Genomic DNA, 19018 nt, shown 5'->3' on the forward strand with positions numbered 1-19018 from the left:
TGGAGATTCATCCACATTATATGGCACATCAAGAGATTATCCCTCCACATTGCAACAGCCCACTACTTGGGGCCACCATAGTTTGTTCATTTATTCGATAAATTTCTGAGATGTTTCCAATATTGAACCATGACAAAACAGCTTTGAACACTTATGTGCAAATCTCCGCATGGACTCACACTTTCTTTTCTCTTGGGTAAACACTAAGGAGTAGAATGGCTGGATCACAGGGTAGGCATGTATTTAACTCTCTAAAAAAAAAACAAACTGTTTTTACAAAGTGGTTGTACCTTTTACATCCCCCTGAGCCGCACATGGGGTTCCACTATTTTCATGTTCTCATTGACATGTGGTGTGGCCCATCATTTCAAATGCTATCCATTCTCATGGGGTGTAGCAGCACCTCACTGTGGTTTCCATTTGAATTTTCCTCTTAAAAAATGGTGCTGAACATTTTTCATGTGCTTATTTGCCATTCGAATACATACTTTGGTCAAGGGTCTGCTTATTTTTTGCCAATTTTTTAGTTGGGTTGTTAGTTCTCTGAGTTTTGTGGGCTCCTGGGTGGGTTAGTTGGTTAAGCATCTGACTTTGGCTCAGGTCATGATCTCACTCAGGATCCTGGGGTTGAGCCCCACGTTGGGCTCACCACTGAGTGGGGAATCTGCTTATCTCTCTCTGTCTGTTCCTCCCATCCACTCATGTACACATGCTCCCCTCTCTAATAAATAAATAAAATCTTTTTTTTTTAAAAAAAAAAACCTAGGTTTGGGGAATTCTTTATATATTCTGAATAGAAGTTCTCTTTTTTAAAGTTTATTTATTTATTTATTTATTTCAGATTTTTATTTACTTATTCATGAGAGACACAGAGAGAGAGAGGCAGAGACACAGGCAGAGGGAGAAGCAGGCTCCCCAGGGGACTTGATCCCAGGATCCCTGGATCATGATCTGAGCCAAAGGCAGATGCTCAACCATAGTTTGGGGCCACCACAGGTGTCCCTAAGTTTATTTAATTTTTAAAGTGATCTCTCCATCCAATGTGGGGCTGGAACTCGCGACCCCAAGATTGAGTTGCATGCTCCTACAGCTGAACCAGCCAGGAGCCCCTGAATATAAGTTCTTTATCAGATATGTGCTTTATAAATATTTTCTCCCCATCTATGCCTTCTCCTGTCATCCTCTTAGTAATGTCTTCTGAAGAGGAGTTTTACTTTTGATGATGTCTAATTTAATAATTTTTTTTCCTTATAAAATGTACTTTTGGTGTCATATTTTAAAAATTTTTGTCCAACCAAAGTCACAAAGATTTTTCTCCCAAGTTTTCCTCTAGAAGTTTTAGTCTTAGGTTTTACATTTAGTTACAGGATTCATTTTTAGTTGATTTTTGTATATGATGTGAAATATGGCTCAAAAAATTATTTTGCACATGAACATCCAACCATTCCAATATCATTCATGAAAAGGATTATTCTTTCTCACTGAATTGCTTTTGTACCTTTACTGGAAACCAGTATTCTAGATATGCATAGATCTGTTTTTGGAATCTATTCTGTTCCACTGATCTATTTTTCTATCTTTACTCCAATACTATGTAATCATGATTACTTTAGCTTTACAGCTAGTCCTGACTTGAGTGTTAGAGGTCCAACTTTGTTATTCTTTCTCAAAGTCTAAATAGCACTTACATATATATTCAGTGGATGGACAAGTCCACCTCAATCATATTTGGCCAACACTCAAATCCCATAATCACTGGTATGGAAAACATCCTAAGAAGTGACCAGTGGTTCTACTACCTTCCAGCAAACAACATATAGCTGAATCACCGTGGATCGCTTTCTTCAACCCTTTCATCTGTGAGAGATAATAAATGTTGACTGCCAACCACAGAAGATCAAATGAGGTAACAAAGATGTTTTAGTTTCCAGCTGCTATAACAATACCACAGACTGGAGGTGCTTAAACAACAGAAATGTATTTCTCACAGTTCTGGAGGCTAGCAGCCCAGAAGAGGGCACAAGAGAGCTGGCGCCTGGTGAGGGCCTGCTTCCCGGTTTGCAGACACCCCTTGCCTCTCATGGTACCCTCACATGGCAGAGAGCAGAGAGACAGAGCACTATAGCACCAGACTTTCCTCATAAGGGCACTAATCCCAGACATGAGGGTTCCCACCTTCATTACCTAATCACCCCCAAGGCTTCATCTCTTAATACCATTGTATTGGGGGTTAGGATTTCAAGATGAATTTTGGAGGGGACACAAATACAGTCCACCATAGTGACACTACACATAAGCTTCCTGAGGGAATCTTCTCAGGCCTCATCAGACCCGGCACAACAGCTTATTAATAAACATCTAAATGAAAAAAAAATTTTTAATAAAGTAAGTAAAATTAAAAAAAAATATCTAAATGGAGAAATGACAAATGCTGTCATACAACTAACTGACTCTTAAACAACACAGGTTTGAACTGCATGGGTCCACTTATAGGTAGATATTTTTCTAACAGTAAGAATAAAGTATGTAATACATATGCCATTCAAAATATGTGTTAATCAGCTGTTTATGCTCTCAGTAAGGTTCCAGTCAACAGTAGCCCATTAGAAATAAGTTCTGGGGGATCAAAAGTTATGTGTGGATTTTTGAAGGATGGGAGATTGGCACCCCTAAGACCCATGTTGCTCAAGAGTCACAAATGCCAAAAAAACTGAGCCAAAGACTACCACAATGATAAAATCTCATCAGCAAATGATATTAAATACAAACTGAATATTACAGAGTTACTAGAAGACTATCCATCTGGGCGAGTCAAAAGAAAATTCATCATATTCTTTTGGTATTTGGTGGGGAAAAAATTTATCAAAATGCACTGCTGTTACTTCTGCTTCTGCTAAGATGGTGTACTCTTCCCACAAAGTAAAACTAAAACCGTGAATATTCTTTATGAAACAAACATAAAAAGACTAAAGGTGGAAAGGAGAAAACAGACTGACTGGGGATCTTGGGACTGCTGGAACAACAAAGTAGTTAGGTCCTTTGGTCTTTTTGTCTCATTATCACAGACTTGCAGCTGCAACCCAAAAATGCCAATAGGCACATACCCCGCCCCCCCCCCCCAAAAAAGCCTGCTTTTTCTAACCAAAGGATTAAGAAAGGGGCAGTGTCTGAAGTCAGAAAACTTTAACATGGTAACTGCCCTACTCCAACCAACCGCCACAGAAAAAACTGCAGCTACCCACTCCCCAACATGAGCAAAGGTCAAGTACGGAGTTCACACCTCCTCCCTTGCTAAGCTATAATGACAAGCCCCAAGCCCTCCAATGGGGTGGTCTAAGAGAAAGCCAAGTAGGGAGCTGGGACTTTCATCCCTACCAAATGGTAATGATCTCCCAGTGCAGAGTGAACCCTGGACTTCCAACCCAACTCAACAGTAAAGAAGTGCCTTTCCCTCTCCCCTACTAGATGGTGTCAGGGGAGGCCTAGTGGAGTCAGGACTTTCCCCAACAGTGGTAACAAGGCCACTCCCCACTTGGTGTCAGTAGAGGATTCACAAGGAGTGTTATTCCCACTTCTGTGTACTTGTGAGCATTTTTATCTGATTCTTACTACAAAGCTACAGTAATCAAAAGTGTGGTACTGACATACAGACGACAGAAGATCGGAGAGTCCAGAAATAAACACAAATATCTATGGCCAAATGACTTTTGACAAGAATGCCAAAGCCGTTCAAGGAGGAAAGAATAGTCTTTTCAACAAATGGTGCTGGATGACCAGATAATTATAGGGAAAAGAAGCTGGACCCTGACACCTCCCTCCATATACAAAAATGAACTCAACATGAATCAACAACCCAAACATAAAAGCTAAAACTAAACCACTGGGCAAAAACACAGGGGTAAAACTTAATGACCTTGGATTTAGCAATGGCTTCCTATGTATGATGCCAGAAGCAAAAGCAGTAACAATATAGCTAAACCAGACTTCATAAAAATTAAAAACTTCTGTGTGTAGAAGGACATTATTAAGACAGGTAAAAGATAACCTACAGGATGGGGTAAAATATTTGCAAATCCCGTATCTGATAAGGATCTAGTATTCAGAATCCTGCAACTCAACCACAAAAAGATAACTCAATTAAAAAATGTGCAAAAGACCTGAACAGACATTTCTCTGAAGATATAACAATAGCCAATAAGCACATGAAAAGATGTTCAACATCCTTCATCATTAGAGAAGTGCAAATCAAAACCACATTTAAAGACCACTTCACACTCACCAGGATGGCCATAGTAACAATAACATATAAAATAAGCACTGATAAGGATGCAGAGAGCCTGGAATCCTTGTACATTCCTGGTGAGAATGTGAAATGATATAGCTGCTACAGTTTACTGGTCCCTCAAAAATGTAAACAATAGAATTATCACATAGCCAGCACTTTCAAACCTTGGTATACATCCACAAGAAATGAAAACATATACTGACACAGCAACTTGTACACCAATGTTCATAGCAGTACTACTCATAACAGCCAACAATTGGTGGCAACAATTCAAATGTTCTTCAATATACTAATGGATAAACAGTGCGGTATATCCACACAGTAGATAATATTCTGCTGTAAAAAAGGAATGAATGACTGACACATGTTACAGTGTGGATGAACCTTGAAAACACAATGTTAAGTGAAAAAAAACAGACCCAAAAGGCCACATATTGTATGATTCCATTTATACACAATGTCTAGAATAGGCAGAGAGAGAAAGCCGGTTAACAGTTGCCAGGGCCTGGGGAGAGAAGGGAATGAAGGGTGATTTCTTAATGGGTACGGGGTGTTCTTCTAGAGCGATGACAAAGCTTTGAAACTAGAGAGAGGTGGTGGTTGCGCGACAATGTGAGGACACTAAATGCCAATGAATTGTATACTTTAAAGTGATTAATTAGGGGATCCCTGGGTGGCTCAGTGGTTTAGTGCCTGCCTTTGGCCCAGGGCGCGATCCTGGAGTCCCGGGATTGAGTCCTGCATCGGGGTCCCTCTGCCTGTGTCTCTGCCTAGCTCTCTATCATGAATGAATTAAAAAAAAAAAAAATTCTTTAAAGTGATTGTGTTAATCACATAGTGTTACGTGATTTTTGCCTTAACAACAACTAAAAGCATGTATACAAGAGAAAAACAAATTACTACATTAAAACTGATCCAGCACCAAAAGCGTTTGACATGTTTATACTCCAAAACCAATCACAGTTTACTACAGTTTAACCAAATGGACAATACAGGACCCCGATGATAGAGGATGATAGAGCTTCTCGAAGGAAGGGTCGTGTGGGTGTAGCCCTGGCTGCACTGGACATGGCAACTTTGTGTTTTTACCACAAGTGCCAGCCTCATTTATTTAATATATTAAATGTCCTTCTTAACTTATAATGGATAACTACTTACTGTAATACCTTTTAAATCACCAGCTTAATGTCTGCAAGCTCTCCCTCATCCTTCAATATCAACAGCCTTCAGGGTCCAGGACGGAGGTACTGATGCTTTCTTATATTCTGCAAGAGCTTCACAGGGATCCAGGGAGCAAAGGCATTCAATGGTAGGACATAATTTTAAAAGAGCTTTTTTTTTTTTTTTTTTTAAGATTTTGTTTGTTTATTCATGATAGAGAGGGAGAATGGCAGAGACACAGGCAGAGAGAGAAGCAGGCTCCATACAAAGAGCCCGATGTGGGACTCGATCCCAGGACTCCGGAATCACGCCCTGAACTGAAAGCAGACACTCAACCACTGAGCCACCCAGATGTCCCTTAAAAGAGCTTTTCTAGAGGCTCCTGGGTGGTTCACTTGGTTAAGCGTCTGACTCCTTTTTAATTTTTTTATTTTTAAGTGACTTGATTTTTGGCTCAGGTCATGATCACAGGGTCATGAGATGAAGCCCCACACCAGGCCCTGTGTTGGGTGTGGAACCCGCTTAAGATTCTCTCTCTCCCTCTGCCCCTTGCTTCCAATCCTCTTTCTTTTTCAAAAAAAAAAAAGCTTTTTCAGGAAAAAGCCTTTCTTCCTACATTTGCTTTTGTTCTCTCCCTTCCCAACAAAGTGGCTTCTCCACAAAACACTGGTATATGAAATCCTCTCAACCCCAAACCACTTTAAGTAACTGATTCATCAGTTACTCTAGGTTACATGGAACTCTCAGCAGCCCTATCTGTGTGCCTCAGGGTGTTTTTGTTCTAAAAAATGTCACTTTTTTAAAAAATAAAAAATAAAAATAAAATGTCATTTTTTAACACATACTAGTAAGTGGTCTCTCAGCTGGATACAATTCTGTTAATAAATTACTCAGTTCTTGTAATAAAAATAAACAACTACAAAGCATATCCACTGGTTATTTTAAACACCATGGATTTTAAACACCTTGGATTTGAAGATCCAGGAGAGGCTGCCAATCTAGAAGTGAGAGAAACACTAGGTCAGGTTTCTCTACACCTAAATGTCTTTAACTGGTGGTTACATACTGGGACTGAAAAAAAGAGGAAAATAAATCATCATTTTTTTAAATGGAGTCAGCAGACAATCTCTTAAACTATCGCCCATAGAATAAAAATAAGGGACACCAATGAGAAGCACTGAGAATCCAGAATGTCCAGGATCCGACTGGGGATGTGATTCTCCACGTGGACCCAAGGGGTAGTCAGGAGCTCCCACCTACCTCTTGGCTGAGGCTGGAGATTTGGCCACAATCACCGCATTCCTGTAATCTGGAATCTGTGACAGACAAGAGGTCAGGGATTACTCCCCTGTCTCCACAAGGCTACCAACACCCAACACTCACACCAACACCCAACAGTCAATAAAAAAGTTAACTGTCAAATTCCAAATCAGTGCAGTCCATAGAAATGACTACCCATGTCTCAGTCACAGCATATTGAAGACACCAATTTGTTAAAGGATGACCAGGATGGTGGGGTTAAATAAAGATATGAAGAACCCTTAAGAAAATAACAACAGTATCGGTCTCTACTTTGGAGTCTTCTACTGGTGGACATTTGAAGTGATCTGTGCTGGTGATGATCATTAATTGAAGATATACCCCTTATCAACTTCTAAGAGTTTAGAAGACAGAACTCTTTTTAAGCCGTGCAGTAATTTGTTTCTGACTTCATCCTGGCCATATTTCCAAATTATGTTCCAGACACACAAACACTAAATTACCTGATTTTATTCAATATATCCTTATTGCTTTTCTCACAATTACTCTAGATCACTGAATTTCTATGTAAGCATTAATAACCTTTAGCACCTCATACAATGCCTAGTATGTATTAAATGATACTTAGTGAGTGAACAAAAGATTAATTTGAAGACAGCTCTAATACAGATATATCCAGCATAACCACATGGATTGGATGTCTCCACAGGACAGCCTAATAATTTCATCCAATACTATCAGGGAGTAAACTGGCAAAAAATATTCTAATTTAGGTGCCTTCCATATTTTTGCTGGAAGTCTGTCTAAACGGTTTTATGTACTTGTCTTACCAAATATCATCAAACAGCACCAAACCCAGCCAAGAGAAGAAGTAACAACAAAGGAAACAGTTAATAAAACAAATTAAAAGGAGGCTTTAAAAGAAAGGACTCTGAAGTGCCTGGGTGGCACAGGTGGTTGAGCATCTGACTCTTGGTTTTGGCTCAGGTCATGATCTCAGGGTCATGAGATCAAGTCCCGCACTGCCTCCATACTGAGCATGAGGTCAGCTTGAGTGTCTCTCTCCCTCCCTCTCTGCCCCCTCCCTGACATGCTCCCTGCCTCTAAAATAAATAAATAAATCTTTTTTTTAAAGGACTTTTTAATAAAAACAAGTCCATTTGGGGGGCACCTGGCTGGTTCAGTTGGTAGAGTATATGACTCTTGATCTCAGGCTCTTGGGTTTGAGCCCCCTATCAGGTATAAACTTAAAAAAAAGAAAAAAAAAAAGGAAGGAAAAGAAAAGAAAACACATCTATTTTCTCATCAGGAGCTAAAAAGGGAAATCATACCCATAAAGAATGAACAACTTGTTAAGAAAAAGAACCAAAAAGAAATCTAGGAGGTTGGAATAATTACAGTCCAAATAAGAAAGTTAGCTGGCTGTCGGGGCCGGTAGAATGGACACAGGTGAACAAACTGAGATCAGGCCAAGAGATTTTCCCACAATGCTGTATAGAAGAATGCAAAACTTGAAAAAAAAAGTTAAACAACAGAAACTAGATCCAAAAATTTCAACATCTAATAGTTCCCAAAGGAAAGAATGAGAAAACAGAAGGGATAAGACACTCAAATCATAGAGGGAAAAAATGCCCAGCGAATGAAAGGGACCCAGTGAGTATCTACTGGAATGAATGGAAACATTCACCCCAGACACATCATGCTGAAATTTCAAAAACATAGCAGAATAATGAAACTCCACTAGATGGGGAAATTCCTGCCCACCCCCAAAAACATACACAAGATGCCTGATCACACTAGAAATCGAGAAAGGAAAAAATTCAAATTATACAATATTGTTTTGGTCATTCGGTTTGCAAAATGAAGAGCCCAGGGCAAGATACTAGTATATGTACTGTTAGCGGGAGTATAAATTAATACAGCCCCTTAGGACAACTGAAATTTCCTATAACATTAAATTTTCAGGAAATTGTCATTTTGCAATATCCATTAAAGTATTAAAGATAATAAATAAATAAATAAATAAATAAATAAATAAATAAATAAATAAAGTTTTAAAGATAGTTTTCAATCAAGCAATTCCACTTCCTAGTATTTTTTCAGAAAAACACCCACATAAGTAATCAGAAAGGTAAGTACAAGAATTTTCAATGCAGTATTATGATACTTCTTAAGTGTTCTCTACACCCATTGTGAGGATCAAACTCACAACCCCAAGATCAAGAGTTGCATGATCCTCTGACTGAGCTAGCCATGCATGCCTTATGATAATTTTCTTTAAATAAAATATTTCACTTAAAAGAGTAAAAAATTAGAACAATCAAGAGGAAAATAGTTGGGAAAAAAAAAAAAAAAGCCTGTGGCTCATTTAAACTTGCACACTAAGCAGTTAAACATGTAGCTATTTAAACTTAAATAAACTTAGAGAAGATGATTTGGCTCTCTGGTCACACTAGCCACATGCAACGAGCAGCTACCATACTGGACAATAGCTAGAACGTTTTCATGATCACAGAAAGCTCTACTGGACATTGCTGATCTAAACTGAGTACTACTATGTAGCAATTATCATCAAAGCAATAAACCTACATATCTTAGCATGGAAAGACCTCTACATACCAGCAGAGCAAATGAAAGAATAAGCTGCAGAACAAGGCTATAGGTCAATTGTGTTTTTTAAAAAAGCATGCACAAATCGGGGGTGGGGGGTGGCTGACTCAGTGGGTAGAGCATGCGACTCTTGATCTTGGGGTCATGACTTAGAGGGAAAAAAAAAGCACCCCCAACTCAACATCTATAACTATGTGTGTAGATGAGGAGGCAAAAATAAAGAGAAAGGTCAGAGAGGACAGAGGACACAAAGCAAGCTGGTAACAAGGGTTATCCCTGCAGAGAAGCCCAGGATCAGGCTGGGGGGCTAGGGAAGCCCCAAGGCTTTACCAACATTGTCAGAATTACTATAGATACACATGCACATCCCTACACTGCGACTGTCAATGTAAAGTGTCATTTTTCATTTTTTAGAAGAGCACCCCTACTAACAAGTGGAGTGGGAAAAAAACGCCATGTAAGCCAGCTTCCAAACTCTAAAATTTTCCCCTGCGCCATTAAGGGAAAACATCACCAGGACCACTATGGAATCACAAAGAATCAAATGGCGCTACATACGCCCCACGCTCCTTTGCTATACAGGCCTATCCTTGTCCCCTGGTTTCTCATTCCCTTCCGTATCTTGTTTCTGTGATGATAGTGGCTTGATACAAAGACATCCAGAAGAACATGGAGGAAAAAACAACAGCAACTCAAGAATCAGAAACAAGATACTCTAGAAACTCCTACTTAAAAGATTAATGGGATGGGCTCTCTACACACACCATAGAAATATACTTGTAGCCCTCCTCTTCATCATTTCCTTAAAAACGCCTGGTGCAGATAGAGGCACCTGGGTGGCTCAGCTGGTTAAAGAGCAACTCAGTTTTGGCTCAGGTCAAGATCTCATGGGTCGTGGGATCAAGCCCTATGTCGGGCTCCATTCTTAGCAGAGTCTGCTTGCAGATTCTCTGCCTCTGCCCTATATCTCTGCATCCATGCACAAGTGAAGTGCTCTCTAAAATAAATAAATAAATCTTAACAAAATATATACTTGTGGTCTTCCTCTTCATCATTTCCTTAAAAACTCCTGGTGCAGACCAATGATTTCTAGGACTGTCACTGTCATGCTTAATCATTTCTTAAAAACATGCACTGTATTTAATCAATACCTGGAACAATTTTGGTCATTTTAGTATCTCTATGATTTGGATTTAAAAAAAAAAAAAAGATTTATTTGACAAAGAGAGAGCATGCACAATTAGGCAGAGTGGCAGGCAAACGGAAAGGGAGAAGGAGACTCTCTGCTGAGCAGGATCCCGGGATCATGACCAGAGCTGAAAGCAGATGGTTAACCGACTGAGCCACCTAGGTGCCCCGATTTAGATGTCTTGAACTCAGTAGTGTCTTATAGCTGCTGTCAGCCCCACAGCAGCTGTGATGTGCCTTTTTTATCTGGTATGGGTGAAGAAGGCCATGGCATTCTTATGGTTCTCATTTCAAATGAGCCACAGGCACTGCTGGTTCTATATGGGCTGGCTTTACCTGCCACTTAAAATGTCTCCAGCAAGAGTTCCCTATAATACAGCATTAAAATCAACAGTTACCATGCATGTCCACAGACCTGGCATATGGGCAGCAGGGTGTACATTTCACACTCATGAATCAGTCATCACTGGAGGAAATGGCCTCAAGTCCGTATCTTCCTGCAAGGTCTGTGGGACCTACCAAATGAGGATCCACACCAGCAGGTGGAGGTTGGAAAGGACTGAACCTCAGATGATGCCTAGCACACGCACTGCAGCGTAACTGAGGGCAGGAGAAATTACCAAGCTCTCAGGAGAGAGCAGCAAAGCTGCAAGGCAGTGAGCATCCAATTATCTGAACACTCCTTCCATGTGGCAGAAAGCACATAAATTCCAAGGATGACTTGAGAGAAACAGCGTGTGAGCTATCAAGTAGGAAGATGTCAGCATCAATCTTGCAGAACAGGATCACTAAATGACATGAAGGCACTGTGTTACACTATCATCCATAGTGTTTTCTTCTTTCCTGACAATCTAAATAACGTAAGCCTTAACTGGTGGCATCTTCAATTCTGTAAGACATGGTCTACTAAGACAAGTATGCAATAAAAGGCAAAACAAACAAAAATCCTTTCAAACAGTGAGCTCCCATATTGTATTTCATTTTCGACAGCCTATATTGATTTATATTTAATTTATATTTATAAAATTTATAATATATGAATGAAGGACAGAGAATTTTAAAACCACATTTGGTGTTATCACTGATAGCTTGCCATCAAAAACAGCCATTTCCTTTGTCTGCTGAATCGTGAAAGGTATAAGAGAGAGTTCAACCCTGAGAGTTCAATTCTTTTCAATAATGAAGCCTAAAAAGGGATTTTCCTAGGGGAAGGCAGTCTTATACAGAGGTAGAGGCCTACACTTAGGGGCCACAACCAGGGCGGCTCAAGGAGACTGAAGCCTGGCCTCTGGACCAGCATCAATGCCGCAGTGCAAACTCAGTAGGCCAAACGGGCACCTCCCAAAAGGCATTACTGCCATTTGTGCCTCAATATGTGAGCACACAACATGCCTGTACCTTGAGTGGACACATCCTAAAAATTCAGAAGATGTAAACATTAGTCTATAAAAGTCTACACCGACTGCTCTATTTCTCCCAAAGCTGTAGGATCCTTCACATGGACAGTTCTTAACTGGACCATGTTCTCCCACATACCTAAGTCTGTCTCATCCTCTGGGGCTTCTCTCTGGATGGACCCACTTCCCTGCCCTATCAACACACTTGCTGTTGCTCTCCTATCCTTTCTTTTTTTTTTTTTAGATTTTATTTATTTATTCATGAGAGACAGAGAGAGAGAGGCACAGAGCCACAGGCAGAGGGAGAAGCAGGCTCCATGGAGGGAGCCCAATGTGGGACTCGATCCCGGTACTCCAGGATCACACCCTGGGCCAAAGGCAGGCGCTAAACCGCTGTGCTACCCAGGGATCCCTCTCCTATCCTTTCTATCTCAACTGGGAATCATATTCAGGTAAATTCTATTCTGTATTGTTTCCTGGATTTTTTATAGTCTGTATGCTTCTTGTGTATAACTTTAAAGAAAATAGGCAAACTCTTTTATATTTCTCTCTTTCAAAAATACTTAAATTTATTTTCATTACTGAGAGCCAGGGTTAATTGTGGGAGGACAGATGCATAGACCAATGAAGGACTAGAAGGACTAGAAATAAACACAAACGTATATGGACGAATTTTTGGTTTTTTTTGACAAAGCCATTCAGTTGGGAAATAGCCTTTTCAACAAATGGTGTTAGAACCACTAGATACCATATCCAAAAAAACAAAGTTACACCCCTACTTCACACCATATACTAAAATTAACTCCAAATGGATCAACCTAAATATAAGATCTAAAAATTATAAGACTCTCAGAAGAAAACACAGAGGTAAATCTTAATGGCTCTGGATTTGATGCTTTCTTAGGGCAAAACCATGAATAACGAAAAAAAAAAAAGAGATAAACTGGACTTCATCAAAGTTAAAACATTTGGGCATCAAAAGACAGTATCAAGATAGTGAAGAGACAAACTACAGAATGGTGGGAAATATCTGTAAATCATATACCTGGTAAGAGTTTAGTGTCCAATATATAATAAGAACTAAATAAAATGGTAAACAGCCCAATTAAAAAATGGGCTCCTCAGTCCTTACAGCACGCAGCTCTTGATCTCAGGGTTGTGAGTTCAAGCCCCATGTTGGATGCAGAGGTTACTTAAATAAATAAACATTTTTTAAAAAGCATAAAGAAGATATGCAAATGGTCAATAAACACATGAAAAGATGCTCAACATCATTAGGGGAATACAAATCAAACTATAATGAGATGCCACTTTATAACCACAATAACCACTAGAATACCTATAATCAAAATGTAAGTCAGTATGTATGTGAAGAAATTGCAAATCTTATATACTCCTGATTAGAATGCAAACTGCTGCAGGCACCATTGAAAACAGTTTGGCAGTTCCTCAAAAAGTTAAATACAGAATTATCATATGACCATGTAATTCCAATCCTAAGTATTTATCTGAGAAATGAAATATATGGCCACGATAAATGCCTATGTCCACTTAAAAACTTATACAAGAGGGGCGCCTGGGTGGTTTAGTCGGTTAAGCATCTGACTCTTGATTTCAGCTCAGATCATAATCTTAAAGTCGTGAGATCGAGTCCTGTGACTCCCAGCGTGGAGCCTCCTTGAGATTCTCCCTATCTTTCTGCCTCTTTCCCCCTGCTCACACATGCATATACTTCTTGCTTGCTCAAGAAAGAAAGAAAGAAAGAAAAGAAAGAAAAGAAAGAAAAGAAAGAAAGAAGGAAAGAAGGAAGGAAGGAGCGAGCTTATACAAGAATGTTCACAGCAGCACTATTCACAATAGTCAAAAAGTGGCAACAATCCAAATGTTCATCAACACATGAATGGATAAACAAATAGTGGTATGTACATACGGTGGAATATTATTCAGTCTTCAAAAGGAATGAGGTCCTAATACACATTACTGCATTGATGAACCTCAAAAGCATTAAGCTAAGTGAATAAAGCCAAACACAAAAAGGTTGCATGCTGCATGATCCCAGGTACATGAAATGTCCAGTACAGGCAAATCCAGAGCCAAAGAGCACATGAGTAGCTGCCAGGGAATAGGGGGAGGGAGGAATGGTAAGTAGTTACTTAATGAGTACAGGGTGTTCTTCTGGAGTATGACAAAGTTTTGGAACTAGACAAAGGATACAGACAGTTATACAACACTGACTGTACTAAATCCCACCAAATTGTCTTAAACTGGTTAATTTTATGTTACATGGATTTCACCTCAATGAAAAAAAAAAACTGAATATGTCTACTCATCTAGACTCCCTAATGAAACCAATACTAACAAATAGCTAGAATCTAGAATACAAAACAGCATGCCTGTAGCTCAGAAAACAACACACACATAAAACCAGTGAAGAACAAAGTACATTAGCGCCTTTTCATAAAAAAGGAAATTATACAAAGAGATGTTCAACTTCTTACATCATAAGAGATCTATCCATCAAAGTGATGCCAAGACACCACAGTGCATTCAACTAGCAAATACTGTAAATTCTGGTAACCTAAGTGTTGAAACAAGACGGATCCACAGAGCATCTGATTTACTGCTGGGGGGGGATGAAAGTTGGCGTAACTGCTTTGGGAAAAATCAAACACTCACATGCCATTTCACCTTGCAAAACTACACTAGGTATGTGACCGTGATATACTTCTGCTTGTGTGCCACAGGAGACACAGACAAGAGTGCTCACAGGAGCACAATCACAACGGCAACACCCTTACAAGTAAACTGTGGTAAAGCTGCACGGTGAGTAGTTCTCAATAGTTCAAATGAATGCACTGTGACCCTCAACCTGGAAGAAGCTTACTAATGCAACATAAAGTGAAATATTCCCCCAAAATCGCACAATTTGATTATTTTTCTAATAAAATTAAAAAATATCTATCTTACATGTTTTTGTCTTGGAATAGTCTCTCTATGTGTACAAAGATATAAGACCATATATAAAGGAAATTAAATTTTTTTTTTTTTTTTATGATGGTCACAGAGAGAGAGAGAGAGAGAGAGGCAGAGACACAGGCAGAGGGAGAAGCAGGCTCCATGCACCGGGAGCCCGTTGTGGGATTCGATCCCGGGTCTCCAGGATCGCGCCCTGGGCCAAAGGCAGGCGCCAAACCGCTGCGCACCCAGGGATCCCTATATAAAGGAAATTAAAAGAGGAAACAAGATTCAAGATGGTAGCTCCCTCAGTGGGAGGAGGTAGGGGGGATGTGACACAAAAGAACCACGCTAGTGGATATCAGTTATGATGCATCAAGTTTTCTTGCTGAGTGGTAAGATCCTGGATGCTGACCACTACAGACAGATGGACAGATAGCAAGGAAGAGCAATAGATATGAAATGAGGGCCAGGTCTATACATGGACCAATGATGAGAGTTATGTGCCATGATCACAACTAGTCCGGTCCTAGGTACCTGAGGCCCCAAAGAAAACACAGCAATTTTAAGAGCTTAGCAAAACAAAGAAACTATAGATTAGAAATTTTAAAATATACTGAATTACATTTATTAAAGTAAATAGTACTTCATTATTTTATTACTATATTTTAAACAGGCTCCATGCGAGGCTCAGTGGAGCCCAACACAGGGCTTGAATTCATGATCCTGAGATCAAGAGTCAGATAGATATTAATCAACTGAGCCACTCAGGCATCCCAGGAAATATTCAAGCAGAATACACTAAGTTTTAATCCTTTACAGACTGCCCAGGGAAATGGAAATGTATCTTTTCAACCTTAAACAGAATGTTAAAATGCAGAAGTTTGAGCCAGCTCACCTCTTCTTGAATATACTGTAGTAAGAAGGGAGAAGCTCTTAAATTATCAACAGGAATATTGAAGAAGCCTTGAATTTCCTTCTGGTGTAAATCCATAGTAATGAGATGGGTTAGACCTTTGGAAACAAAGCAGACAAAAACACGAGTGGTCAAATAACCAGTCGATATGTACGAACTAAGCATATATAAAACACAATACTATATATAATAGCTATTTAAAAATTGCTTTCTCATCAAAAAGACTTAGTGTCTTTATTTCTCAGATGTTTTAGTTCAATAAGACGATGAGAATAGAAAACCTATATAGTGGTCTCTACCTGTGTCCCTAACACAGGGCTCTTAGCTAAAACCCTTGTAAATTCCTAAGTGATAAGGGCACCAAAAGAACCTTTTGTTCTAATGAGGGGACTCTGGGTGGGCTCTTGGATGAGGAGACCAAGAAAGACCATGCTGTGATTAAAGGTTTAGCACCAAAAAAAAAAAAAAAAAAGGTTTAGCATCTTCAGCCCCCACCTCCCATTCTCCAGAGACTGAAGAGGGGCTGGGAATGGAGTCAATGATTGATTGCGCCTACGTGATGAGGCAGAGCCTTGGGAGAGAGGGGGGGCACCAGGTTGGTGAACAGGTGGAGGCTCTGGGCAAGTGGTGCATGCTGAGAGGTCAAGGGCTCTGCAGCCCTCCCCACATCCTGTGCCCTCGTATCTCTTCTATCACTTGTATTCTTTATCATATGCTTTTACAATAAAGTGGCAAACAGTGAGTGAGTAGTTCCCCGGAGTTCTGTGAGCTGCTCGAGCAAATTAATTGAATCCGACATGTGGGTCTTGGGAATCTGTGATTTACAGCAGATTGGCCAGATGCAGAGGTGACAATCTGGCCTTGCAGCTAGCATGGGTGAGTGGGGCAGGGGCAGGTTATGGGACTGAGCCCTTAACCTGTGGGATTTGACACTATCTCCAGAAATTAAGTGAATTGTAGGATACTCAGCCAGTGTCATGGAGAATTGCTAGGTGTAGGGAAAACCCCTACACCTTTGGTGACCAGAAGTGTCAGAAGCAATCCCCTTTGTGTGTGAGTAGAAGAGACAAACAGGAGGTGAACTGGGTTTTTCCTTACTCAGAAGGGAAAGAGAGGGATCCCTGGGTGGCGCAGCGGTTTGGCGCCTGCCTTTGGCCCAGGGCGTGATCCTGGAGACCCGGGATCGAATCCCACGTCGGGCTCCCGGTGCATGGAGCCTGCTTCTCCCTCTGCCTATGTCTCTGCCTCTCTCTCTCTCTCTCTGTGTGTGACTATCATAAATAAATAAAAAATTAAAAAAAAAAAAAAAAAAAGAAGGGAAAGAGAGGGTGGTTTTTCCACACAGATACATGATTTTCACATCAATTTATAGTCTGAAAATAACAAAGATAATAGTAATGAAGAAATGTCTCTGATAATTCTATTAAAGCAAGTTATATTTCCATGAAGTTTCCTTAATAGGCATAGCAAAGCCATATTAAGATAGATACTTAAGACAAATATTGATCTTAAGACAAACTGCATGGGCCTGTCTCTGGACAAAATGAAGAACCTTCATCCTCACTGGCTCCTTACAGGATACTTGAAATGATCACCAGAATAAGGAAAGTCTAACTGGAAAAGTTTTTTAAAAAGCAGAACTTGGGCAGCCCCGGTGGCTCAGTGGTTTAGCGCCGCCTTCAGCCCAGGGCCTGATCCTGGAGACCCAGGATCGAGTCCCACATCGGGCTCCCTGCATGGAGCCTGGTTCTCCCTCTGCCTGTGTCTCTGCCCCTCTCTCTCTCTCTGTGTCTCTCATGAATGAATAAATAAAACATTAAAAAAAAAAAAAAAAAAAGCAAAACTTGCCCAGAAGAGAAAGAGAGTCAACCTGGCAGTCCAGCCAGGATCAAGGCCAAAAGAAAAGATGAGCAGAATCTTTCTGGAAGATCCAGTGAGCTAGCCTGCTCCCTTCAGCCAGCTTTTAAAACTCTGAAGACTGTTTAATACATTATACATTAAGGCAGCTGGGCTTCGGGTGTCATCAAATAATGACAAATTTGGGTGTGTGGGTTTTTGAGTGGGTTGTTTTTCTTTTGTTTTGTTTTGTTTTGTTTTTGCCTTCTTTGGAATGCAAAAAAAATAGACACAAACTCTATTTCACAGTAAGTGTCTGTGTTCAATGCAGTGATATGGGGCTGTTTTGTCCTTTCCCCTCTGTACCAGTGCTCTGGGATATGTGGCTTCTAGAGTTGCATACAAACACACACACACACACACACACACACACACGCCCACATGGTTACACACACATGTAATAACTCTGAAGGTTATGAGAAGGTTATTTAGAAACAAGAGGGGATGCCTAGGATGTGACCTGAAAACGCACCACACAAAATAGTGCACATGGTTTGCAAAATATGCCAATCCACCCTGGGAAGAGACTAAAATAAAAGTTGCCATGTTAAGAGTGCTCGGTTCTAAAATGCCCTTTTCCCCTTCAAAAACAACTTAAATGTGATTGTAACTTGTTGTTTTAATATAATTCTTTAAACAAAGAACTTAGGGAAAAATAAGTCACTCTCCTTAACTTTGTTTTAGGTTGTGGGGAACAGAAGAGAATTCTCTGTGTTTTCTCATTGTAACTTAGCGGTCTTAAAAAATGGTCTTTTTTCTGTTCCACATTCTAATTTAGTTAAGAAAATGGTTTACACTTTCCAAGGTAAACATAAAATGCCCTGGCCCCCAATAAATGTCATGTATCTGCCATTCTCACCAGCTTTGCACATCATCGAAGCCAGCAATTTAGAAACAATGGAGCCTCTTTTTCTCATCTTGCACTGTTTGCTGTAAGGAAAGTAGGGAATCACGCCGATAATGCTTTTGGCACAAGAGGTCTTACACGCGTACACCATAATCAGGAGCTCCATGATGGTGGTGTTCACATCCCTGCATTTCAAGAAAGAAAATCCCAGCAAGGAACATAAGACATGTGTTTAACATCTCCCTGTTCCCACAAAGTAGCAGCAATGTGCTATGTGTGCCTCTACAGCCTTAAGGCTCGAGACACAGAAAAGGCACAAACGAATTCGAATTCCCACATTCCCCTCACAGCTACTGACCTACTTCCTTTTTCCCTGTAAAAACTACTCAGTCAGAAGAGAGCCTTCCATGAGCTCCCACCCTCCAAGTTGGCCAGCCCTTCACTATCAGGCAGAGAAAACTTTCTACACCAGTTACTCTGCAATTAGGCCTCACAATGACACC

At 40.2% G+C, this 19018-nt stretch overlaps 1 protein-coding gene across 7 annotated transcripts in view; it reads right to left on the minus strand.

The window, feature by feature from the left end:
* The window catches only part of PRPSAP2 (phosphoribosyl pyrophosphate synthetase associated protein 2), a 49078-nt gene that overhangs the window by 15798 nt on the left and 14262 nt on the right, over positions 1–19018 (minus strand). For all 7 annotated transcript variants that reach the window (XM_049110267.1, XM_025428179.3, XM_025428182.3 and 4 more), the window contains 3 exons: positions 18528–18700; positions 15755–15870; positions 6707–6762 (listed from right to left, as the gene is read on the minus strand). In XM_049110267.1, the coding sequence (XP_048966224.1) occupies positions 6707–6762; positions 15755–15870; positions 18528–18681 (326 nt within the window). In that variant the 5' untranslated portion in view covers positions 18682–18700. The remainder of the gene's footprint in view (positions 1–6706; positions 6763–15754; positions 15871–18527; positions 18701–19018) is intronic.

Source organism: Canis lupus, chromosome 5 (assembly GCF_003254725.2).
Source record: "Canis lupus dingo isolate Sandy chromosome 5, ASM325472v2, whole genome shotgun sequence".
NCBI classification, from domain to species: Eukaryota; Metazoa; Chordata; class Mammalia; order Carnivora; family Canidae; genus Canis; species Canis lupus.